General features: G+C 35.7%; 2 protein-coding genes across 5 annotated transcripts in view; one reads left to right on the forward strand and one right to left on the reverse strand.

The window, feature by feature from the left end:
* Positions 1–69: 69 nt before the first annotated feature.
* LOC106108956 (kinase suppressor of Ras 2) lies at positions 70–14002 on the reverse strand. Of its 4 annotated transcripts, none has more exons than XM_013290330.1 (18): positions 13701–14002; positions 10793–10930; positions 10380–10518; positions 9885–9977; positions 9387–9516; positions 8707–8875; positions 7935–8122; positions 7015–7097; positions 6684–6793; positions 6022–6196; positions 5598–5702; positions 4800–4912; positions 3951–4127; positions 3126–3311; positions 2361–2494; positions 1485–1616; positions 1160–1289; positions 70–728 (listed from the first exon to the last, which is right to left on the reverse strand). In XM_013290330.1, exons 1-18 carry the CDS (start codon positions 13863–13865, stop codon positions 576–578), a joined length of 2520 nt encoding a protein of 839 aa, XP_013145784.1. In that variant the 5' UTR covers positions 13866–14002; the 3' UTR covers positions 70–575. The 4 variants fall into 4 exon arrangements, with proteins under 4 accessions (XP_013145784.1, XP_013145782.1, XP_013145783.1 ...); XM_013290328.1 differs by having other exon boundaries at positions 6022–6211; XM_013290329.1 differs by having other exon boundaries at positions 6684–6799.
* A 501-nt stretch (positions 14003–14503) lies between these two features.
* The window catches only part of LOC106108889, a 34891-nt gene continuing 23079 nt past the window's right edge, over positions 14504–26315 (forward strand). Inside the window, exons 1-2 of the mRNA XM_013290206.1 lie at positions 14504–14717; positions 14792–14943. Of these exons, the coding sequence (XP_013145660.1) occupies positions 14669–14717; positions 14792–14943 (201 nt within the window). The 5' untranslated portion in view covers positions 14504–14668. The remainder of the gene's footprint in view (positions 14718–14791; positions 14944–26315) is intronic.

Below are 26315 nucleotides of genomic sequence, written 5' to 3' on the forward strand. Positions count from 1 at the left end.
AAACACACACTTCTTTGTTGCCTAAGATGTCAGCAATTATAGCATATTTTTGAATAACTATTTTTTTTTAATAAAAGCCCTACACTTACGTCACGCTTTAGGCTATATATTTTCACACAACTTAGGGGGTAAACATTTTGAATAAAAGCCATAAGTGGTTTTCCATCTGTGACCAACACAATGTGGGATACAACCATAATGTGGGAAAGAGACCATAAGTTGCTTCCAACATTAAGGAAGCAAGGTTGCCATGCTTTGTGATTGTCATGCAATTGATAATTTGCTTATTTTCATGTTAAACTTTGCGGTTGAAAACAGGACAAAAATTAAATCAGTAGTAGTAAAGAAGCAGTTGCCATGATTACTTAATTTAGCCAAAAGCAAGGGCATTCTTTCATTTGAGCATTTCAAACATGACATTTACTTTGAACGTTTTTTATGTTACATTTCCTCTAACTTAGTAGTCTCCGTTCCTCAGTGAGGACGTATAGTGAGGTGACTTAAGCTATTAATTGTCAATTAACGCTAGGTATAGGTGTGGACTGTGAGTGTGCCTGAGCGCGGCAGGCTCGCCCTCAGAAGACGGAGTCCGCGGACCGTGAGAGATGCACGGGGTGCGAGGGGGAGCGCGCGAGGCGCTTGCGGGGCAGCTTCTCCAGCGTGGACAGCAGGTGAGGGAAGTCAGGCCGCTCCGCTGACCGGTACGACCAGCACAGCATCAGGATATCCTGGAATAAGTTGGTTAGACAACGCTGGTACAATCGATATCAATACTAAAATGATAAAGCGGAAAACACTACTGCGTGGCGTAGGATGTCAGCAATCACAGCATATTTTTGAATAATTCTATCTTTAATAAAAAAAAACCCACACTGACTTCACGCTTTAGGATACACATTTCAAAGCTATTAGTTAGGGCGTAAATAATTTGAAAAAAAAAAAAACCTTCTTGAGAGAAAGGGACAAAAACTACAGGCTAACAACATTAAAGAAGCAAGATTGCAAAAGTAACAGTAATAATTATCCAATGACAAAGGCTTTCGTTGTCATTTGTGAATTTGAATTTTAACAATCGCAATAAAAAAAATCAAAAAACAATAAAATAAAGTTTTTTTTAATTAGAAAACAACTAGTGTGATTTAAAAAGTCGATTGCTTACTTTAATATCTCTGGAGGCCTGCATGTTGGCGAGCGAGGGCTTGACGCCTTTGCCCACTTGCCAGATGATGGCTTCGGGTGGCTGACCCTTGAAGGGGTACTCTCCACACAGCAGCTCGTACCATACAGTACTGAAAAATATTAAATTAAATTACTAGAAAAAAAATAAAAAAGGAACAAAAACGGACCTTATTTTCCAAAAACAGTATATTGTCAGATATTGCATTATTTTTGTAATTTTATTTAATTAAAGTTTCCCGTTGGACCGACCTTTCCCTGATCGATCAGCTAATGGTAATTTAGCCCAAATAATATAGTATTCTCACCCGAACGCGTACACGTCGGTGCACTTGGAGAAGGGCAGATGCAGCGAGGCGTGCGGGCGCAGCGCGCGCACCAGCTCCGGCGCCAGGTAGCACAGCCAGCCCGGCGGGATGCCCAGGCTGTCGCCGCGCGCGCTGCACACACACACACACACATCAGAAACATACTTAAATATATTTAATTACTAACTTTTTTATATAATAACTAGCTGATCGCATGCGAATTGTGACGTAAGTGTAGGGCTTTTAAAAAAAAAAAAGAATTATTCAAAAATATGCGGTAATTGTTGACATCTTAGGCAACAAAGAAGTGTGTGTTTACGCTTTATTATAAAAGTATAGAAAGAGGGGAGCGGCGTGAACACCCATGGACATCCACAACACCAGAGGAACTACAGATGTGTTGTCGACCTTTAAGGAAATGATAGGTTCGCTTCTTGAAGGACCTTAAATTTTATTGGTTTCGAAATACAGTCGAGGACAGACCGGTACCGTGTTACCGGCGTCATCTGCATAAAATTTTAAAAACTTGATTTTATTGTTTACCTTTTTCGAATTCTCAATTACAAATGTCCTAACTACCGTTACAATACCTTGCTTCCTTAATGTTGGCAGCTTCTAGTTTATAGTCCCTTTCACACATGAAAGTTGTTTTTTAAATTTATTTATTTACCCCCTAAGTTTAATAGCTTAAAAATAGCTAAAGCGTGTCAAATAAGTGTGGGGTATTTTTATTAAAGAAGGAATTATTTAAATATATGCTCTTAATTCTGACATCATATTAGCAAAAATGCATTAATTTTGATGGAAGTTTGTTACTCATGATTTTCAGGTGACCTGATTAATATATTAATTTTAAACTACAGAAATATAACATACTTGTTGCTGAAACACAGCTTGGTGACACTGAACAGACCAAAATCTGTGATGACCACTTTCCCGTTCTCTAGGAATATGTTCTTTGTCTTGAGATCCTTGTGGAGGATGCCTCGCGCGTGGAGGTATCCCATACCCTGGAATATAATGTATTTCATTAATTACTGTAAAAAAAAGTTAAAAACGTTTCGATGTTTCGTCGCTCGCGACTTCCTCCGCGTGGAATCAAAAAAAAAGTATGTAGCCTATGTACATTTCCTAACTATCCTAGTGTAGATGTAGATCTATACTAAATTTATAGGCTACAAACTCTAACAAACATCCATCCATCTAATCTATTGCATTTACAATACTAGTGAGATTACAAGAATTTATTAGAATTATTTATCAGAACAAGAAACAAATCGCGAAGTCTTTATATTATTGTAAAAATCATTGCCCAATAAACTTTTTAAATCAAACAAATAGTGAAATAACCAAAAATAAAAACACACTATTCCATGTTACTTATGGTCTGTGGCTATCAATATCAGAATAAGACTGCATTAACAAAGGCACAGAGAGCAGATTGTTTATTGTAAATGAAACTGAGCTTTAAGTTCTTAACACAAGGTTTAATTTCACTTTTCATGTTTTTTACGCTTACAAAAACCCATGCAAAGCCAAAATAAACCTTATTTCAATAACATAAAGCTCAATTTTGCGGTACAGCTCGAGATATCGTTCTGTGAAGGTTTAATGTCAGTGGGGTGGGGGGTGGGGGGTGACCTGTGATATCTGCTGTGCGACGATAACGCTCTTGTTGGCTGTGAACTTGTCTTTACGCAGATGGATGTGTGTGTAGAGTGTCATCCCCTTGCACAGTGACGTCACGATGGCCAGCCGGGGAGGCTTCATGCACGCGCCCATGAACAGCACCAGGTTCTCGTGACGGGTCTTGCGGAACGTCGCCACCTGTGGAAAATTTAAAGTTATACTCAAATTCAATAGCTTTAGATTCCCATTGAGAGGAGCCTAAATTAGTAGACTATGTTTTAGTCAACTGTTGGTTGACTTTATATCTTCACAGATATTTGCAGGCATCACGATATTTTCTACATCGTAAGAACGACTTTGGTTAAACTCAATAGGAACAAGAAATTATATCAAATGTATCTAAACAATTTTATATTTACATGGCTGTTATCACGTATTAAAATGTTTAAAAAACTCAGACAATAAACGGCATTGTCATCAGTGTCGTCACTGACATATGTAAATAATTTTCATTTCCTTTGAACGAATTAACTGAAAATCTACTGGAATTAATATTTTTTTACCATTGTAAAGCATAATTCCAGTCGCTTGTTTGTTGTTTTCGAGCGCTACTAGCCTACTGTCATAATGGACACCATTTCATTATATACTTGTGTAAATCCACTGATCTGTATAAATGGATAGGCGATTGTTTAGACATTTCAACATAATTGCGCTTTTTCCAATTAATGTCATTTAAGTATACCACTATTATTATTTGAAAACATCACCGAATCCTACTGCAACCATATAACCGCAGTTAGCCTATCCATTTATACAGATCAGTGTCCGACCGACCTCGTGTTTGAAGGTGTCCAGCTGCACGCAGTGGTCGCTGAGCGAGTGCACATGCAGCAGCTTGACGGCGACGGCGCCGTGCCAGCTGCCGCGGTACACGGTGCCGAACCTCCCCGCGCCTATCACCTCGAACAGCTTCAGCTCGTCGTACGGGATGTCCCATTCCTTCATTGACAACTGCACACACACGTTAATACGAAATTTAGGATGTTAGTATCTTTGGCTCAACGGATGTAGATGAAATTTGACGTATGTTAGCTTTTTAATTATTTTGATGTACTCTGTATTCTTAAAGATTATTTAGTCTGTGCTATAAATCAATACCATTTGTCATAATTTGAAATAACGATATAAGCTTTGCAACTGTGATCCAAAACATTATTTAAATATTTATGCCATGGTTTTAAAATAACTTAATTCTGCTTGTTATGTTAATAATCGGAGAGTAGTCGGATGTCAAAAATAAGGGTGTTGCATTAGCACAACGACACTACGACCATATTGGTAAGGTTATTCTGTGCAAATTGGAGGAAAACTTAAGAGGTATGGAAGACTATATTTTATTAAAGCATAAAATGGTTGTAACGCCCACACAGATTTAGAAGTCTTGAAGAACATAGGCTATTTAACCTTTTATTTCAGTCTGGACGAAGTCGCAAGCTAGCTAGCCTATACTAATATTGTTAAGAGAAAAGATTTTTATTTTCTATATATTGGAATAACTCAAAAACTAGAGCCAATTTCAGAAATTTTTTCACCGTTAGAAACCTATGTTGTAGAGTAACAGGCTATACACTATATATATACACTGTATATATACACTGTCCAATATTAATGTAGAGTACTAACTGAATTCTGTCGAGGCCAGCGCGAGTCATGCGAGTTAAGGTCCAGCGAGTCAGCGCGCGCGCCGCCGCTGTCCGTGGACCCCGACCCACTCAGTGACACGTGACGCGACCGCTCTGTAACATTAATTTATTATACTAATATTATAAATGTGAAAGTTTGGATGGATGGATGTTTGTTAGAGTTTGTATCCTAAACTGCTGAACGTCTCAATGAAATTGGGCATAAACGTAGAGGATAGTCTGGAAGGACACATAGGCTACTTGGTTTCGTTTTTTTTAATACCACGCGGACGGAGTCGCGGGCGAAAGTCAGTAATAATAAAGCCTTTATTGCTATAAATTGTATACAATATGTTGCCTAAAGTACTTTAAAACCATATTTATTAGGAACATAGTTATTTTTCACTATTGTCTTGATGACTTACTATCGTTTAATCCTCTATCTACGGCTTTTCCCCGGACACAGGTCTCTTATTCAAATTTCTATTTCTGTCTGTTCCAGATTTCGCTAGTCTCAAATCGTTTTGTACCCGCAAAATACATAAAATATATGCCCGTCCGTGACAACTACCCCCTAGTGAAAGTACCGTCAAAACCGGCTGAACTATTTCGGATGTTACCCGGTACAAACGCGGCTTGCAAATAAACAGACAAACGCGAAATCTGGAATTTTTCGTAATCGATATAACATACATAAAATCTAATTTCAACTGATCTACTTATAAGAACATAAGACATTTATTGATCAATTTTAATCGAATTAATTAATCGATTATTTAAAATGCATTATAAAACATACCACTTTTAATACTAGAGGTGAGATCATCTTTGTTATCAGGCGCGGGTCTCACTGGCGACTGCACAACTGAATTATGGTTCGGACTCGAAACCGGCGGCTTCACTTCTGCAAAAATAAAAACGGTAAAATGAAAAAAAAATCGACTAAAATACTTCATATAGAAATCGATATAAATTTTCTACACCTGACAATTTCATCATATAATCAAATACGAAATTCATAAAAAGAAAAAACATTCATTACTATTATCTAAGAAACTAGCTGTTCGCGTGCGGCTTCATCTGAGAAATAAAGCTGCAGTAATGTTCTAAATAACTAATTTAAAAACATAAAAAAGTGGTTGAAGTCACCCCTTTAGGTGAAAGTTAGTATAATATAAAAAAATGCCCGAGCCTCATATAGTGGTGGTATATGACGTATATACCTGGGAAGTGGAACTGTTGCTTGTTGTTGGTATGCGCGTGCGCGTGCGCGTGCGGCTGCGTGTGTGCGTGCGCGTGCGCGTGCGCGTGCTGCGGCGTGGCGGGCGCGGCGAGCGCAGGCGACGACGGCGTGGAGCTGTTACACGATGACGTGTTCGAAGACGAGTCCGGCCCGCCCTGGTACACACAAAACTTCATTAAAAAGTTATTTTATCCGTACCAAACATATTTAAATTGAATTTAGCAGGTTATAAAAATATGCTACTATCTTGCCCGCGACTTCATTCGCGTGGAATTTAAAAAAAAACCAAAAGGATGTCTATGGGTTTTTTTAGACTATCCTCTATGGTTATTCCAAATCACAGAGATCGGTTCAGTTTAGGCTACAAGCCATTTAAACATTCACATTTATAATATTAGTAAAAAGATTTAAAATGTTCTAAAAATAAGCATTATTTTAAAGAAGACCGTTGAAGCAATTAAGCTTGAGATGGTTGACTATGGCCTAGTCATCCATTTAGGGAAGGCACCGAGCCCCCTGGCTGATTTATTGGACTGACTGATTTTTTCACTCTTTCTTTCACATAATCAACCTTTTTAACTTAGTTTACCACAAGTTTCTTAAGGACAAAGTTATTGTATATCTGGTTAATTTTGTACTTACAGAGTAATGCCGAGGCTGCGGCGGCTGCCGACGTCGCCGGGGACGGCTGGTGAGTGAAGACAGGAAGCCAGCGCTCTTACCGCTCGGCGACGGACACAGGTAGGTCCCGCCTGCAGCTAACACGAAGTAAAAACATTAAAGTTTCTTATTAAAATCACAATATCTATGCGGCTTGCGGACAGACAGACACAAAAATTTAAATGCGTTTGCGTCAGCAACGCAAATACAATATCATTCCGAAATCATGATTTTTTTTAACATTACAAACAAACAATCCAATATTATTATATGTATAGAAGATAGATATAGATGATTGTATTTTTTAACTCACCGTCTTTATGAAATTTCTCTTTAAACGCTACAACAAAGCCGGCAGGCAAGCCACACGACGGAGGAACTTTACTCTCACAGTCTCTGCAAAAAAAAATACAATACATAACTGCGTATTAAGTTACTTTAGGACTAGAAGAATAATGCCAGTAAAGTAAGTCAGAAACGCTCAGCACTGGAATACAACTGGCATAATATATATAAATACTAAACAAATTGCCAATAGGTTTTTAGTTCATTTTATAGCAAAAGGTAAAGCTTATTATAATTTTGTAAAATGTTTCATACCAATACAAGGACATGAGGTAGAGGAAGACAGAAGAAAGTATGGATTGTGTGAAAGAGGATATGCTTAAGAAAGGAGTGGATTCAGATATGACGGCTGATAGAGATGTATGGAAAGCAGCGCATACTGTGCCGACCCTTCATAAGGGATAAGGGCAAGTGGATGATGACAAAGACAAAACTTGACAGATAATATAGTACCTTTCAAAGAATTTACCCAAAAAAAATGTTCTTCACTGTATACTTTATACATTTCTTAAATGTCTGAATGAAAATTTGACAAAACGTATCATTTTTTTATTTAAATGCTTAACAACCGAAAGTCCAACTTTAATTTTTTTTTTTTATAATATAAGATTGCAAACGAGGAAGCGGCCACCTGAATCCACCGAAGTGGATAGCGACCGCTGCCCATGAACCTCCGCAATTGCAGATGCGTTGCCTACCCTTCATTGCGGAGGACATTTCCCCTTCCTATGCGTCTCCACCACTGTCAAATCCACTTTTGCTTCCCATCATTTCCTCTTGAGAAAAGGGTGGAAAGGGAAAGGGACTAAAATTAAACACTAGCAGAGTTATATAGACTGCAAACTTAGTTTTTGCTGTATTTCTTTTATTTTTCTAAGTGTTCCATACCTGTGACACTTAAACTTGCACTCTTTACACTTGAGTCCGGAGCCGAATAGCATTTGCTTATCGCAGTAGTCGCAGGTAGCGATCATATTGAAAGTCTTAGTGAAGCGGTGCGCGATGTCGTGCGCCATACAGCGGCCCACCGTCGGCGTGCGCGGGGAACGCGGCGCCGTCGTACCCGTACCAGATATCTGAAACACATAAAAATAAGCAAAAACGTTATTTTTGTCTAATATTGTAAATTGAAAAGTTCGGATGAACGGATGTTTTGTACTTTGTAGCCAAAAATGCAGAACGGATATCGATGAAATTTAGCTTGGATGTAGAGGATACTGGTAAAACACAGGCTACTTGCGTTTGTTTTTCTTTACGCAGACGGAGTCGCGGGCGAAAGCTATTATAAACGTGATAGTTTAATTGTATGGAGAGATTTGTTAGAAAATAACTCCCAAACGACTCAACGTGTGTCAGTTACGGCCAAACACAAACGAATCTCGTACATTTCGTTTCGTAAGTGCCCCTTACAATCTGTCAAACGTCAAAATTTTAATGTATATTTTAAATGTATATTTTTTTCTTTTTAAATGCCCTAAATTGAAACTGGCAGTAAATTGAACATAGATCAAGGGATAAATAAAGAAAAAAAATAGTATATTGGATATGGAAGAGAAGACTGATGTATAAATGCATCATCATGAATTTAATGGCTAAGACGCTATCGTTTCAGTATTTGGCCGTTAGGGTTAATACACATGTGGTAACTATGTATACTGACGGTGTTGCAGTGCGCGGGGGGATGGTGAGGGTGGTGAGGGTGGTAGAGGACGTGCGCGATGCGCTGCGGCGTGTCGTCGTCACGCGGCGAGCCGGGAGGGCTGCCCTCCGCCACCTCCACCACCTCCGACACCTCCGTACCGTCCCTCGCTGAAGACTGACTGTTGTCACTGCAATTACAATGTTTAAATATACTATAAACTGTTAAGTCTGTACTTTAAATCTTCAGTAAAACGTGTTGGTCCTTCGAGCACGATTGTTTTTTGTTCTATTCTTATGCATTATCTTGTAATTTACTTAATCTTACTGTCTAATATTATAAATGTTAAAAGTTCAGATGGATGGATGTTCAAACATATTTCCAGAACTGTTAAACGGATCTTGCTGAAATTTGGCATAGATGTAAAACTTACTATGGAAGAATTAAGTACTAGTTGTTTTTTTAATTATAGTTATTAGATACTAGTTTTACACGAGAGTTCGTCCGGGTGAAATTAAAAAGAACAAAAGTAAGTAGTCTGTGTATTCGTCCAGACTATCCTGCATCTAAGCATAATTTCATCAAGATCCGTTCAGCAGTTTAGGCTACAAATGCTAACAAACATCCAACCATCTAAACTTTCACATTTATACCATTAGTAAGAAGAAATACAGTTTGTACATATATCGTATATACATTACCTGAGGTCTGAGGCGTCAGGTCTGACGGAGAGCTGTGACTCGTGCGAGCGGGACTTTGTGAGGGCGGCGGGCGCGGGCAGGTGGGAATTCTGCTTGCGTTTGCTCACCGGAGTTGTTGGGGACTTGCCGCCTGGAAACATGTATTTAACTATAGTACATTTTTTAATAATAAAAGGAGGCAAACGAGCGAGAAAACACCGAGGTGGTCAACGACGCCCATAGACATCTTCAACATCAGAACTACAGATGCGTTGCAGACCTTTGAGGAAATGGTATGCTCGCTTTTTGAAGGACCCAAAGTCGTACTGGTTTGGAATTTATTAAGTTGTCAAGGTTGTCATTGTTATAGTTTGTATTTAATTATAACCTTCTTATAAAATCAAGTTACTTAGCATAGAATTTAATATACAATATCTGTTCAAATATAAATTTACAAAGATCCCTTAGCTGATATTACTAAGGTATTTCATAAAATATTCTGTCTAGTCAAATGATTACCTTTTCTTGGTCTGGGCGAGGAGCGCGCGTGTCTCTCCCAAGAATCCCAGTACAGAGGCAGCTCTGCAGCGCCCTCTCCTCTGGCAAGCGCCTCTGCAAACAAAGTTACTCTTTAAAACTAACTTCTAACTTCTTCTTTTAGGTGTTCCCGTGAATTTATCCCCATGCAATTATAAAAACTTTATTTTATTGTTTACATTTGTGAAATTGCAAATTCCAAAATTCAAACGACAACGAAAGCCTTTGACATTGGATAACAATTACAGTTACCATGGCAACCTGGCTCACTTGTTGTCAGCTTGAACTTGGTGTTCCTTTCTCGCATGACGATTTTTTCCAAATTATTTACTCCCTAAGTTTAATAGCGTGAAAATATATAGCCTAAAGCGTATCGCATGTGTAAAGGTTTTTACTAAATGAAGAATTATTATAAAACATGCTGTACTTGGTGACATCTTACGCCACAAAGTATGTGTTTACGCTTTACCGCAGTACCTGTATAGGTGCGCAGGCGTTGCATGGCGCGGCAAAGCCTTCGCAGCTCCTCGTCCCGTGCAGCCGCCAGCAACGCGCGGAGCTCGTGGTCGGAGCGCTCGCGTAGCGCCTCCAACGTCGCCACACGGGAACATACCGCCTAAAAACACATTTCACTATTCAGTTACCATACGAAATACAAAGATTAACCAATGTGAATTTGAAAATTCGAAATTTATGTGTACATATTTTACCCGACGTTCTTACGGTGAAGAAAAACATCGTGATGCCTATATCGGCGAAGAAATTCAAAGATATATGTAAAGTCAACCAACCCACACTAGACTTGGTTGATTAGGGCCTAGTGACCCCTTATTAATGTAGGCTCCGAGCCCCTCGGTGCGGACATATAGCTGACTAGGAAGAGAGTGTACCTCGATGGCATGTGGACTGAGACCGACGACTCGAAGCCATTGCGCCAGACAGGGCACGTCGCCCAACTCTCTCTGCAGCTCCTCCCCGAACTGCGCTTTGAACACCAGCTGCCGAGAGAAGTGCTTTACCAGCTTGCCCTGGAACATAATAGGTATGGTTACAAACACTGAGACATCAATTTTTGTACTACATTTCCCAATGGCATAAGTTCTATGGAATATACTGGTGATTATCGCATTGTTTAAAAGAGGATCTTAGAACGACATATATATCATATAAATCTTACGATAAACCAGAATTATATTGTGAAAATAGTAAAATAGTAGATTCAACGTCATCGCGAACTAAAATACTTGTCACTTTGTTTCCAGACATGTCTATAGTAGATATGAATAGTTGTATATCATAAATGTCTATAGGAAACAGCCTAGCACTGTAGCACAATAAGGCGTGAAACAAGTGGACATCGAACAATAACGCGTTACTCATCCCTGCGTCACTGAGCGCATCCTGCAACTACCGTATTTAATCCTGTCAATAAAACCCATGGGTGTTAAGAAATCCTTAACAGTTAGGGTTGCTAACTTTCTAGTAACTAATTAATTCCTACATAATATTTATATAAATGAGTCATAGAGACATTTCTATGTTATCAAGATATTTTGTTGAGATAAACTCATAATAGTAATTGTCATCCTAATATCAAGTTAGAAATAATTTCCACATTTGAATATGCTGATATCAACATTTACCAATTATCAGCTAGTTGAATGTTGACATTATAAAGTCATAAATCTTATTTCCACTAGAACTTAGTGGATTGTGGGTTTAAGGGTGGTGGTATGTCCACGATCATTATGAATTAACATTATCAATAATATGTACAAATCAGCAGATTTCTGATAGATTTAATAACAGGTGTTACTTAATTATTGTTTTTCTTATGAAGTCCATATTAAGTTTATAAATTATAGCTTTTGCCCACAACTCCATCTGGGTGAAATTTAAAAATAACAATATAAAAATGAAAAATGTGTGGGGTAACACGAATGGATAATATACGAAATGAGTATATTAGAGGAAGTTTGAGAGTAGCCCCCATAGTAGAGAAGGTTAGGAGTAAAAGGTTAGCATGGTATGGGCAAGTTGTGAGGAGGGATGAATCGCATGTTACAAAGAGAACGTTAGTTATGAGTGTGGAAGGGTACATCGGTAGAGGTAGACCTAGAAAGAGATGGATGGATTGTGTAAAAGGTGACATGATCAAAAAGGGAGTGATGACTGAGGTGACGTATGATAGAGTTATGTGGAGGACAAAAACCTGTTGCGCCGACCCTACGGGTGTAGGACAAGGAGATGATGATGATGATGAATATAAAAATGAAAAAATATAGCCTATGACACTCACGGATAAATTACCTTTCTAACGGTGAAAGAATTTTTAAAATCGGCCTAGTAGTTTTTAAGCCTATTCATTACAATCAAAGTTTTCCTCTTTATAATATTAGTATAGATATAGATATCCACATTTTAAACTTATTGATGACACATAATTTGATACAAATCTGATGACATCATTCAGTGAATATTGTTTATACTTAATTAGTAAGTCAAATTAAGCTTACAAAGGTGAATATTAATTTATAAGACTAGCGTTTATGTTCAACTTTCCCCATGTAAGGTTAAAAAATATAGCCTATGTTTCACACTGATATGGGAGCTTTTTAATGGTGAAAGAATTTTGTTAATCAATGTAGTAGTTTTTGAGTTATAACAATACATACAAAAATATAAATCTATTAGTATAGATACTTCATATGCATGAAATTCAAATATACAGTCCATGTTACTCACAGATAAATTGCCTTAGTAATGGTGAAAGAATAATTTCAATACATGTTTGTTTGCCACCTTATGTTATATGAAAAAAAAAACATACAAAAATACAAATCTTTCCTCTTTAAATTATTAGTATAGATATGTACAATAAGTGCATTTTTAATATGTTAATTTATGTTATAATTTATTATATTAGATGTTGACAAAATAGTCATACTCAAGAATAACTACAAAAAAGTATTACTATTTCCATTACTCTAACACCAGTAAGGTGGAGTGACCGCCTAAGTCATTGAATATTAAGGTATGCTATAAGCATGTTTTCATATGGGTTTGTATTATAATTAGGGGGAATTGTAGAAATCTTGCTTGAGGTTATTATACAATGCTAAATTTAGTTTATCATGTTACCTTCTTTTTCTCCAAAGCATTGCTTTTCTTGAACATTGACAACAAAAATTTTAGTATGGTGTCTTTTGATTAAAATGTGTCTTTTTTACAATAATGTTTAATACAGGATTCTTTAACAACAATTTTTATGATTAATCAAGGGCACATATAACTTGTTATCTATTGAATCTATAGCTCAACTTGTATCTATCTAAGTGATAAGTGTAATATGTTTATTGCTTTTAAAAAAAAATAATATTTACTTATAAATAAATATCAATGACATTACACTAACTAGCAACAGGTTAAAAACAATGAGAGCTTCAGTAAGATTTCTTAAAGAAAAATGTAAGTACAAGAAAAAGTTTGTTTTATGTTTTATAACTGAAAGAATCTATCCATACATTATATTAGAACAAATACCAGACCCAAAATTACAATAAAGAATAAAAAACATTTTCCGTTAGGTACAAAACTTGTAAAAGCCGCCAATTCAAAAGAGACAACCTGCTTAGCAGCGGGAAATCGACCAAATACATACTTAACGATCAAGGGTGCGCGTCGAATTTACTTTCTACGCAACCTAGCTGAGTAGAACGGAGTCCTTAGACCGGGCCTTGGAAATATTTCAAGGGCACATAATGTTTCGATGACATATTACAACTAAAATATTCTTACCTCCAGCGTTCGGATCTCCTGCTGTGTAAGCTCCGCACTCGTAGAACATTGTGTCCTTAAACCTTCAAGCCTATCCGCTGAAACGTCGATCATAGACTGAATGGTCTCAATCATCTGTATTGCATCACGAGCTCTCTTTATTTCGTACTCGCTCTCTGCATCCATTACAAATATCACAGCACTATATACAAGCCACTAATCACTACTTATAAGTAAAAAACTCTCTATTCATTATAAAAAATGAATTTGAATATACAAAACATTGCAGGTGTTGTATTGCCGATACAGCGGCCATGTCCGAAGAAAATCTATATTTTTGTCTATGTCTAATCTGAATCATAGACTATTGTTGACAGCTGTTGCAATAAAATGGCAACACTCCGCAATAGTGATGTGTAATTTGTGAATGTACCGACGATGCTGAATCTTGGTACTAATTCTGTTTTGCGTGTACCTTAAATTATACGCCATTTTAACTTAAACGTTTATGAAAAATTCAATGACATACTCTTTATCTAAGCATTCTATCTGATAAAGTTACATAGCATGTTACAATAAAAACAACAAAACACTTAAGGGTCAAAATAGATGAATTGACTGCAACATAAATGTTAAATGTTATAAATGTCTTTACACTTTGAATTTATTTTTAATGTAAGTAAATGAGATGTAAGTATTTACAAAATATCGAGTCGGTTAAATATAGACCAACCAGAACATCTCTATCCCAGCTGAAAGAGGAGGCGAATAAAAATTCGAGCGAACTATTCGTGACATTTAAATTTTTTAGTCTATGACTTGCATCAATGAGGGGCAGACGTTTGTTGTGAGATTTGTTTCCTAATATTTCGCCTTTCGTCTTTAGATATTTCTGTGTAATGTAATTAAATTAGTTAGATAGAATCTTTTTAATTTACAGTACGTAGAGATTGTGTTCGATTGTAGAATTTAAATGTAGACATTTTAGGATGTATCTAAAACGTGTATTGGTGCCTCTGTTCTGCCTTGGATTAGAAGGTAAATAATTTAAAATTCGATGAACCGAGTGTTTTTAAGTATATACGAATAATAGTGGTGTATGTTTTTTTTAGTGTTGGCGCCGGTGTTCGCTGATCAGGTTGATATCCGGGAAGTAGCCGCTGATAAGGGTACGAATGTAACGATACCCTGTGGTGGATTACAAGAAAACACTTCTAACGTTCAGTGGGTGCACCGAGGCAACCGTACTCACCACACAGTGCTGGTGAGTTGTAGCTCCTTGATTAGGTAACATCACTATTATATATGTTGACATATCTAAGCAAAAAAAATAATTCTACAGAATTCGCACTATCAATATTACATATTTAAGTTCGTTATTTTATTCCAAAAATGATTAAAACGTGTAAATATTTTAGCAGTAATTTTACAAATAATTCTGAATCCAAAAAGTTCCTATATTTTTTTGTATATGGTTACATAACATTTTCATTATGTAAAACAAAAATGACAGCTTGTTATTCTTCTGTTAATTTCCGTAAAGTTTTTTTTTATTAATTAAGTATTATTAATAAGTAACTATACAATACATCGCTCTTAAATTCAAAAGACTCTACAAGTCGTAATTTAAGCAACACTTGAATAAACATAATATTTAAACAAGCGTAAATTATCAACATTTGTAAAAAAATTTAGACATGTATACAAAAGAACTGTTTTTGTTGACTACATTCCCACTCCTAATAAGTCGACTAATAATAATTCCAAGGAATTTCTCTACCTCGACTTAAAACACAACTTGGAAAAATCATGATAACAACATCACTTACGCCTTTTTTTTTGCATCGGGAGGAAATCTTCAAAAAGATACCCTTCCTTCTGGGGGACAGGGTTATGTCAGGTTTGTACCCACTAAAACCCCCTCGGTGGCCAGGTTCTAGTGCAATAGTAGAGGGTTCTGGGATTTCCGTGGAACTCACCAGAACCTTCGGCACTTTACGACACAATACAGGACATTCCTCGATGTTCCGCAGCGTTATAGCAACATAGGACCACGCTATGGCAACATCCTCCCGGACCATTTTAACATAACTTACACCTTACAAAATATTGTAAGCAAACAACATAAGCGGTGTCACAAACGTTTATGCTTGAATTCGGCGATCCGTAAATTTAACCCGTCTGCGGTGAATTTCACACGGACGACCTATTTTTATAGCATGATAAAAGTACATCTACATCTGGTTGGTGAACTTAAACTTGCAACTTGTATGACACTAGACGGCGGCCTTCAAAACGTCGCGGTATTACCCGTTATGAAACTACCGGGGTACAGTTTCTTTGTGATAACCATAGCTTTGAAACCTCTACGAAGTTGCGTTACAAGATTCAAACTTAACATCTTATCTTCCAGAGAATCAGGACATTATGTATTTAAAAAATTCGCTTCTTAAGCACTGCTTACGATCCGACGTTTTAATATAATTAGTAGATTAAGCCTGCTCTTATTTAAGACGCTGTTACATATTTAATTTGAGTATTAGTATTCGGCCGTAACGAACAAATGAATCTAAATGTAGAGCTGCGAATATTTACTAGAATCTTGGGTCTTACTCTGGCCCCAAGACTAGCTAGAATACGTCTAATACGAATCCGGAGAATCCTCGTCATATCTAAAGAGGTGCCAACCCTACAAAGAGACCTACATAGCTTAAAGTGGATAAAATCACTCTATGAATTAAAATAACCTCAATTTAAATAAAACTTGTATTTAAAAAAAAATACTAGGTCTCGTGAAATATTTACAGCACGTAAAAGTTTATCCACTCTTGCTTTGATGCGCTGGAATTTTTTAATTAATACCTTACCTTAGTTGGGGCGCGGTTAGCCTAACTATTCCCTCGAGTGTCAGCGCTTGAAGTTTTCTCATCAGCATACATTGACATACATTTTGAAGCAATCAGTCAACCACGATACTCAAAGCTTCGCTTCAAACGATACAGTTTTAGTCTTCTACCAATATTAAAAAACCATTACACTTAAATTAAAAAAAAAAACTAATTCGACAAATGTTAATTGTCATCTATACTTCTATACTAATATTATAAAGAGGAAAGATTTGTAATTTGTATGTATTGAAATAACTCAAAAACTATTGGTCGATTTCAAAAATTCTTTCACAATTAGAAAGCTACGTTATCAGTAAGTAATATAGGCTGTATTTTACGCGGACGAAGTCGCGAGCAACAGCTAGTAAGTCATTGGCATAAAGCAATACATACCTGATGAGATACCAGAGGGTATTATATAATTCTAGTGATGTAAACATTATTGACAAGACGTTAATCGCTTTAAAAGTTTGCCACAATCAGAGACAATACTATAATAGGTGTTATAACACTAGCTTTCACCCGCACCCCGTACTCGTAGAATTAAAGAAAACAAAAGCAAGTCTACGTGTTCTTCCAAACTATCGTCTACAGCTATGCCAAATCGAGACCCGGCCAGTAGTTTTGACTTCTTCTTCTTAAAGTGCCTCTCCGACTAGCGAAGTTTTGACTACAAACTCTAATATCCATCCATCTATACTTTCGCATTTATAATATTAGTAAGATTGGTGTTTGTGGGTATCACGTATTTTTATCCAGGTTTTCTCCATTACTACAAAGGGCAGTTGTTTTTACTTCTGTCTCTTTCACTATAAAGCATCAGTCTGTTTACGAGTTCAGATAAGACATCCATTCAAACGTTGAGTATAATAAAATTACTGACATGTGCAGTGGAGACTGCGTGTCAGGAGTCAGGACATGCTCCCTCGTATCTATAAATAGAGGGTATTTGTCCGAATTAAGACATCGTTCAATTCGCGTTTACGAGTGTCCGCTATAAGTTCACACATGGGAAGAACAAATGAGATAGTACAATATAGTACAACTGCTCTTCAACTCTCGTAGAGAACGAGCCGTACGGTAAATTAAATGTGCAACAGTAGTACTATTATTGTCCACTGCTCTGCATTGTTCAGCTCTCGTGTGAAACTAGAAGACTCGTTTATACGCCGCGTGGGCAACTAGTGGGGGCGGAACTTTGCGAGATTCGTTTCCTTGTGGTTTAACTAAGGTTTATCTAAGATATGGTGAAAAACATGTTGTGATAACAGTAGATTGCGCCATTATGGACGGTTTGATATAAGGCTGTAATCCAGAGAGGTAGACAGATAACATAGACCCCTTTGGGCAAGTGATTTCTCTCTCCTCCTCTTCCTTTCTTCTTAAATCACGCATTTATGTTACAAGCACATCGGTTTCTGGTGCCCTTTATCCAAAAAAGACACTTTAAGTACTCTGGGACAGACTGGACCAACGCTGCCGTTTACTTTTGCATTGTTTTTCTATGTTAATTGCCACTAATTAAAAAGATTTACAAAAATTCAATTTCTGTTACAAAGTTACTTTGCTACTAGCAAATTAATCGCATTCTAAATTGAATCGGTACTATATTATCCCTTTCAATTTAGACAAATGAATGTGGTTGGACAATAAACCACAGAGGCGAAGTCCGACTTGACAACTGTACTTGGCCTAAAGCGATGATTACCGCACGTGGGTAACCGCAAACCGCACGTAAATATATTAACTTAGATTAGAACGAAGTGATTTTTTTGTTTCGGTATAAAGACATAAAAAGTTTTCTCAGAATGTCATGCAATCTATTTATACAATTACAACTACATTATTTAAAGCTTATGTACACCTTCATTGTTTTAAATTAGCAAGGAAACATGTTTTTCTAATTTCAATACAAAAGACATGTATTAATTTTTTTTTATGTCAAAAATGTTTTGTGATTATAAACAGCTGCATTGTATTCAGTGGGAAAAACAATTGTAGTACACAATTGCTTATAAACAAAAGGCGGAATCGTTAAAATTCTGTCTATCTCACTCTTTTGTTCTTCAGACGACAGAGTAAGCATTTGGACGTTAGAACGTTGATTATCCAAATGAATACCAGTTCGGTTCAGATTTGGTCGAGGTCGTGCGCGGGTATATTTCGCGGATGGATACAGATGATAAAAAAAAAACACAATCTAGCATTCGATGGCCAGTGACAATCGACACGTAATAGGCCGGCAATTTGAAAGCCATTAAGGCAATTTGAAATTGAACGTCGGCGGCTGCAATGGGTTAATTTTATCTTCACTGTGTCTGAAAAGCCGTTTTTACGTCAATAAAACCTTAATTGCATAATGGATCTAAAGATCTATGTTTACATTTTGGCGATGTATCAAATTATTTAAGAGATATGTAACATTTTATTTCTACAATAGCTTAGTTTCGTAAATCATTTTACGTGTTATATTCATTAATTCCTTATTGTCATTGGAATAAATTATTGCAAAATTCAATACAAATTGAATAGGTTGTGAATCTATCTACACTATATACAGTGTTTAAAGCAATCTTTGTTTTAAATGAAACTTGTTTCACGCGAAATAAGGCATTGTTATGTGGAGCAGTGTAATAACGTGGTGCAAACAATATGCGAGCTCGTGCGGCTGGGACTCATAAAACTAAATGCCTGAGAGGATGCAATGCGTTACCTAGCGGGTAGCGGGTGTTACTCTTTTGAAATATTTGCAGTGTTTATGTATATCGTAAAAGATTTAGAAATAAAACTACTTTAACGGAGACATTATGTAATGACAAAATATGTACAGAAACAGACTATATAAAAAAGTGATGTCGTCGACAATGTGTTCTAAATTTGAATTATTTAATTTCTTCTTCTTTTCTAATGGCTTGTCTCTAGAAACGTGTAAAAACTCCTTGAACAGTTTATTTACATGTAGTTTTTGTATTAAATAAGACAAATACGTTATTTTTACCACGATTAAGATTTTTGAGTTTCCAATATTTCAGTACAGTTGCAAATGCCATAGTCTTACGAATATTGTATTATAAAAGGCATGAAAAAAATAATTTGTATTCGTATTCATCACTCGTAAAATTTTCTATTTTCCGTAATGACCATACAATTTAATCGATAAATGTAAAATAATAAATCAACTTTTGTGTTTAAACCACAGTATTACGTTTAACAACGACTTGACCTTGTCAAGGTCGAGTTTTACCGAGACATCATTCTATAAAAATAATACACGAAAAAAATTACAACGCGTCTCATATTAAAACATTAATTACACGCGTGTCTCGTCTCGGTTTATCATATGATTAATATTAATAAATTTTATATAATTAAGCACCCTTAAACACGCATAAACCATTCCAATAACAAACATAGACCTTTAGAGTAAGTTTCGTAATTTATAGTTGACTGTCAAATACTAAAATAGTAGATCTGCATAGTAAATATATAGGTTGACTAGCTGTTGCTAAACTGTTCCGAACCGCATGCATTTTAAAAAAAAAAAACAAAAGTGAGTAGCCTATGTGTTCTTCTAGATTATCCTCTACATCTATACCAAATTTTATCGAAATTCGTTCAGCCGTTTAGGCTACAAACTCTAACAAATATCCATCCATCCATACATCTAAACTTTCGCATTTATAATTCTAGACTGATAAAAAATCTACTAAGGTGAAATTCCTTACTTACTGGCCCTTTTCTCCAAGTATTGACGACATAGTACTACTCTTCCACACATCTTTAACAACTACTAGCAGTTGCTCGCGACTTTGTCTGTGTGAAATTTAAAAATATAGTCTATGTTATCTAGCGATAACGTAGCTTTTGAATGGTGAAAGAATTTTTAAATTCTCGCAGTACTTTTTAAGTTATATCAATACATACAAAAATACAAATCTTTCCTCCTTATAATATTAGTATTTATGTACTCTTCTTAACGCCTGCTTAAAAAGAGGATCGTATTACTTATTATTGTTAAAGTTGTTTTCTAATAACGAAGTTATTTATTACGAAATACGACTACTGAAGGATTTTAAAACTCGTTTGAAACAATGTTAATTGTTAAGGTCATATAAAAAACGTGTTAAAAAGTGTTGTACAATAAACGCACCCACTAAACGTCACAGGTCAAATGGCACTAAAAAGTGCCAAGAGCGAGCAATCTGCTGCTGTTATGGTTCCGTAACGATATTAAAAATAACTAACTGTTATACTCAGGTTCGTTAACTCGTCTCTAAGGGTTACTTTAGTATTATATTGTTTACAAGAGTCAAATTATCAATTGCAAATGTCAAAATGACATGACATGATGACAAACCATGGCAACCTTGCTTCCTTGATGTTGGCAGCAACTTATGGTCTCTTTCCCACATTAGAGTTTTTATTAGTATAGATTAAGTGTTGTTAATCTTCACTAATTTTGTAACAATTAAATTTCGACTTTGTAACAATAATACCAGCTGTTGCTCGCGACTTCGCACACGTGAAATTAAAAAAATATTAGAAAACATATAAATAACCTTTATAATGGTTTTCAATTTATTCAAAATATGTTCATTTCAAATATGTTCATTTCAATTTATACAAAAATACAATTTTTTTATAATATTAGTATAGATTTATATAGTATAATGTTATACAGTTACGAAAGTACAGAATAAAAATTGACAATTTTAATAAGATTCTTCTGATGTATATAGGTTGAATATCAGATAGAAATAATACAGTATATTCCAATTACATTTACCAAACCCGTAGCGTAGAAGTGTCCGAGTGTAACTGTCGAATAATTTTTAGAATGTATAGGGTTGTCACTATAAAAAAATCAATTCAATACAATTTCTTGCGTATTTTAATTGATATTTATATAATAGCGTTTGCAGTCTAATATCCCAATCTAATAAAACAATTCACTAATATTACAGACTAAAATACTTAAATACATAAAAAAAAGTTCGTGTCTTATAAACTGTAACTTTCAAGCTTTTGCTAATGTACTTAGTAAATTCTCAAAATTGTTGTTTTTATTTATTTTGTAATAATAGTGATGGGACAACCCTAGTAAACGTAGCCCTTATGTAAAGTAATCGCTATAGGAATCTATTTGGCGTCGTACAAGACCCGTATTTTACCAATTCATATTCCATTTTCGGCTTCCAAAAGGATTTAGAATCTGTATAATTTAACATTCGAATAATTTTTGTGGCTCGTGCAAAAAATTGTACAAAGAAGTTTTTGTTCGATATCTATGTATCTAAACATACTAGCTGTTCCCGTGCGGCTTCATCCGCATGGAATTATAAAAACTTTATTTTATTGTTAATAGCAAATGTCAAATTCTTAATAGCAAATGTCAAACTGACATGACATGACAAACCTTGGTAATCTTGTTTTCTTGATGTTGGCAGCAACTTATGGCCTCTTTCCCATATTAGGGTTTTTGTCCAATATATTATTTACCTCGTAAGTTTAATGGAGTGAAAATATATAGCTTAAAGCGTGACGTAAGTGTAGGGTTTTTTTTTATAAAAAAAGTATTCAAAAATATGCTGTAATTGCTGACATCTTGGACAACAAAGAAGTGTGTGTTTACACTTTATTATAATAGTATAGAAGTATAGATAATAAAATTGAAGTGTCTGTTTGTAATGTCAAAAGAAAATTCCAGATTTCGGAAAGATGATGTTTTTGCGTTGCTGATAACGAAAATCACATTTAATTATATTTTGTCTATCTGTCTGTCTTTCTGCAAACCGCGTTTGTTCCGGGTAATCTCCGAAACGGCCGGACCGATTTCGACCGGACTCTTACTAAAGGTTAGCTGACGTCACGTCTATGTATATTATAGTCTACTTTTATATTTTAGATAGATACGTTGAGTTATCTAGACTTATATTCGCTTTTACTAAATATACCAGCCTTGCAGTCCTGTAGCATCGTAAAGTCCAAACCCTTCGCTAATTTGAGGAACGTAATTACGTTTTAATTAAATTTAAATGTAAATCCTTGTTTGTATTAATGAGTGCAATTGGGCTTAGTTTGTTTCCTTAGGGATGGGGGAGAGACGGCACTATGTACTCTAAGTATAATGTATTCTGCTATCCTGGTACATAAAACTTGCCTCTGTTGTAAAGGGAGCAAGAGAGAAGGCATGTTTTACCCACGTATAAACCCATGTTTGTGACTGCTTAATGTTTTAACTCATTTAGATTATGCATAGTATATTCTTCAAAAGATATGATAATTCCCAACCGTCACACCGCTCTGTCCCCACGTAAGGACAGATGAGAATGAAAAGGCTCCCGTCCCACCTTTTGCGATGAGAAGGCGGTTGGAACTTATTTTATTTTATAACGGTTCTATCTGTCACCTTATTGGTGATAGTGCGAATATAAGATGGGACGGATGAAACTTTTTATTCCAATGTGGGGACAGAGCGAGGTGACGGTTGGGAATAATCCAAAAGATTTTCCTCTTCTTGTATGAGCAAATTACACTAAATAATCAATGGAAGTAAGTAATGTAAATATTTTACACTCTTATTAGGTTTGGAAAGTTTGAAATCTTTACAATGGGTCAACTGATATGTGTTAATGGATAGGTGATTGTATGAAAGCTTCGTTTCAACTTAACTTAACCATCAGCGTCAAATCAAATAGAAACCAAATACCGCAGTTTATAGCCTGTCCATTTGTAGAGGCCATTTAATAGATCTCATATAATATTTAATATATTTTACAAAAAGAATATATCACGTTTAAGTTCACAAAGTGCAATCTTTATAAGTTATTGGCTCGTATTCAAATGTAATATGTCGATTTCCGTGCGCTGCGGAAATCTATTCTGAAATAGCTTTAATTTACAATATAATGGTTAAGTCTGCAATTGTAGGTGAGTCATACTGAAAGATGAAATATCTAAAAAGAAATGGAGCATCTTAAATCTAATATCCGATAGAAACTTTTAAAAAATATATAGAGTCGCAAATATCGCATTTTTCGTTCGATTTCCTTACCTAAGGTACATAAGTAAACGGGGTTACATGAATAGAAAAATTATGCACATAATTTTTGAATTACAAACAGAATATCGTGCTGTGGTAGTTGAAACATCTCTACAGTTAAAGAGATAAGACTGTAATTATGTCAACTATTGCTGTTACAAACTAGCTGTTCCCGTGCGGCTTCATCCGCATGAAATTATGCAAATTTTATTTTATTGTTTAAATGTGTCAAATAATCAATTGCAAATGTCAAAATTAACAGTGGTAGAGCCCGCTTTAACATCTCTGCACGAATGGGCCGGCTCGCCCGGTGTAATACCACGACCACACAGAAAACAGGCGTGAAGTGGAAGCAACTCCACGTTTCGTCTGATGAGTGTGGTGCCGAAGGCCTAATTTTAGTCCCTTTTCCTTTCCACCCTTTTCTTAAGAGGAAAGGATGGGAGGAAAAAGTGGATTGGACGGTGAAGGAGATGCATAGGAAGGGGAAATGTCCTCTTTATGTGTGTCTCCTTCTGCGTCAATTAGGGTAGGCAACGCATCTACAATAGCGGATGTTTATGGGCAGCGGTCGCTTTCCATTTCGGTGGATTCAGGTGGCCGCTTGCTCGTTTGCCACCTCGTATTATAAAAAAAAAAATTACCGTTACAAAATAATCTTGTTTCTATAATGTTGGCAGCTTGTAGTTTATGGTCCCTTCCCCATATGAAGGTTTTCTCCAATTTATTTACCCCTAAGTTTTATGGCGTGAAAATATATGGCCTAAAGCATGACGTAAGTGTAGGGCTTTTTATTACAAAGAGATATTCGAAAATATGGTATAATTGTTGACATCTTAGGCAACAAAGAAGTGTGTGTTTACGCTTTATTATAATAGTATAGATATCAAACATTATCGGAAAATCTTTAGAACTACGACTCTAGAAGAATCGATCATAAACGCATTTTATGGGCAGTTCTTACTGGACATGCAACAGTATCGTCAATACGGATGATTAAAACAGACAGCGCTGTTCATTGCGTGGTTTGCAAGCGATGACCCGAATCTTTGATCCGGTAGGAAGCAGTGGTACTGGTACAATGCGGCACGCACCCCATCCAACATTGCCGCAATGACAGGCAATCGAAACTCACAGATCATATCGTATGAACTCTTTTGTTTTTGCTTTTTTCTTTTGTTGGCACAAAAGAGTTTTGTTTGTGTTATTCAATGTGGATACTTAATTAATAGGGAGTGGTAAGAATTTAATACTCAATTGTGATTAATAATTAATTTCGGAATCACAGAACAAAAAAAATAAGAAATTCAAAAAAAAGCTAACCAGTAAATTTATATCTATGTATACTTCTAAATATATCTATACGATTATAATAAAGCGTAAACACACATTTCTTTGTTGCCTAAGATGTCAGTAATTACTGCATATTTTTGAATATTTTTTAAATAAAAAGCCCTACACTTGCGTTCCGCTTTAGACTACATATTTTAACGCCATTAAAGTTAGGGGGTAAATATTTTGGATAAAAACCCTAATGTAGGAAAAAGACCATAAGTTGCTGCCAACATCAAGAAAGCAAGATTGTCATGTTACGGTAAATTAAGAAAAAAAAAATGACATTAGGAATTGAGAATTTGACAATTGTAAACAATAAAATAAAGTTTTTATAATCCCATGCGGATTAAGACGCACGGGAACTAGTGTGTTAATTAAATAACGGTTATATTTAAGCTTGTAAAGTTTGAATTACTATTGTCCTTTATGCGTAATTAACCCACATTATTTCAATTGTGCTAAAAGTGTATAATTCCGCGGATACAATAATCCCGCGTCGGAGCCGCAACCAATTACGTTTATCCCGGCTCGTGGCAATTGCCGGGTTTAGTTACGTCTGCAAACCTTAAGGTTATTGCCCTCGTGATAATTGCCCAGGATACATTTACACTGTCTGGAAAGACTAGACATTAGTTAAATAAGAATGGAACCTGAAACGACAAAACGACTACATAGAGTAACAGAGAATGTCGATGAAAAAATTCTAGATTTTATTTGACCTATTATGCTTTTCTCATATGTACTCTATCATTGTCTATTTATTTTTAATATTATAGTATTTTAATGCTGCTTTTCATTTGCCACTTCAATTCGCCATAATAAGGAAACCACCAAAAGTCTGCATTTGCAGATGCGTTGTCTACACCCCTTGTTATCCAACTTTCAGAGTATTTTTTTCACGATTTCTGTCTGATTGGAACGTTTTATAAACAGTATATGTGTAGTTACGTTAAAAAAACACATTTTTTATCACACTGAAAGACGTCGGCCTTGGTGACGACATTCCTCTCCTTTTTGCGATTTCCTCGTTCCTCGCAAACCTCTCTGCGTCTTATTTATTCTGCTCTTTTAGGGTTAAGGCGAATTTTGGTGTCTTTTATTGTCTTTGTTCAATGTTAACTTAAATTACAATTATTTATGTAAATTAGTTACTAGAGGTCGATGTTTTTTTTAATGTGTGATAGTGGTAATAGTAATTATAGGAGCAAACTAGTTTTTTATAAAGTTTTCTTGGAATTGTGGTTATTATTATTGAAATTATAACCTAACTAAAATATAATAACACTTGTAATTTCACGTAAGAATATGGAATTAATTTATTTGCCCACTTTTGATAATAAACAATTGAAGCCTAAACAGGCAATGAATTTT

Source organism: Papilio polytes, unplaced genomic scaffold (assembly GCF_000836215.1).
Source record: "Papilio polytes unplaced genomic scaffold, Ppol_1.0 DF821400.1, whole genome shotgun sequence".
Lineage (NCBI taxonomy): Eukaryota > Metazoa > Arthropoda > Insecta > Lepidoptera > Papilionidae > Papilio > Papilio polytes.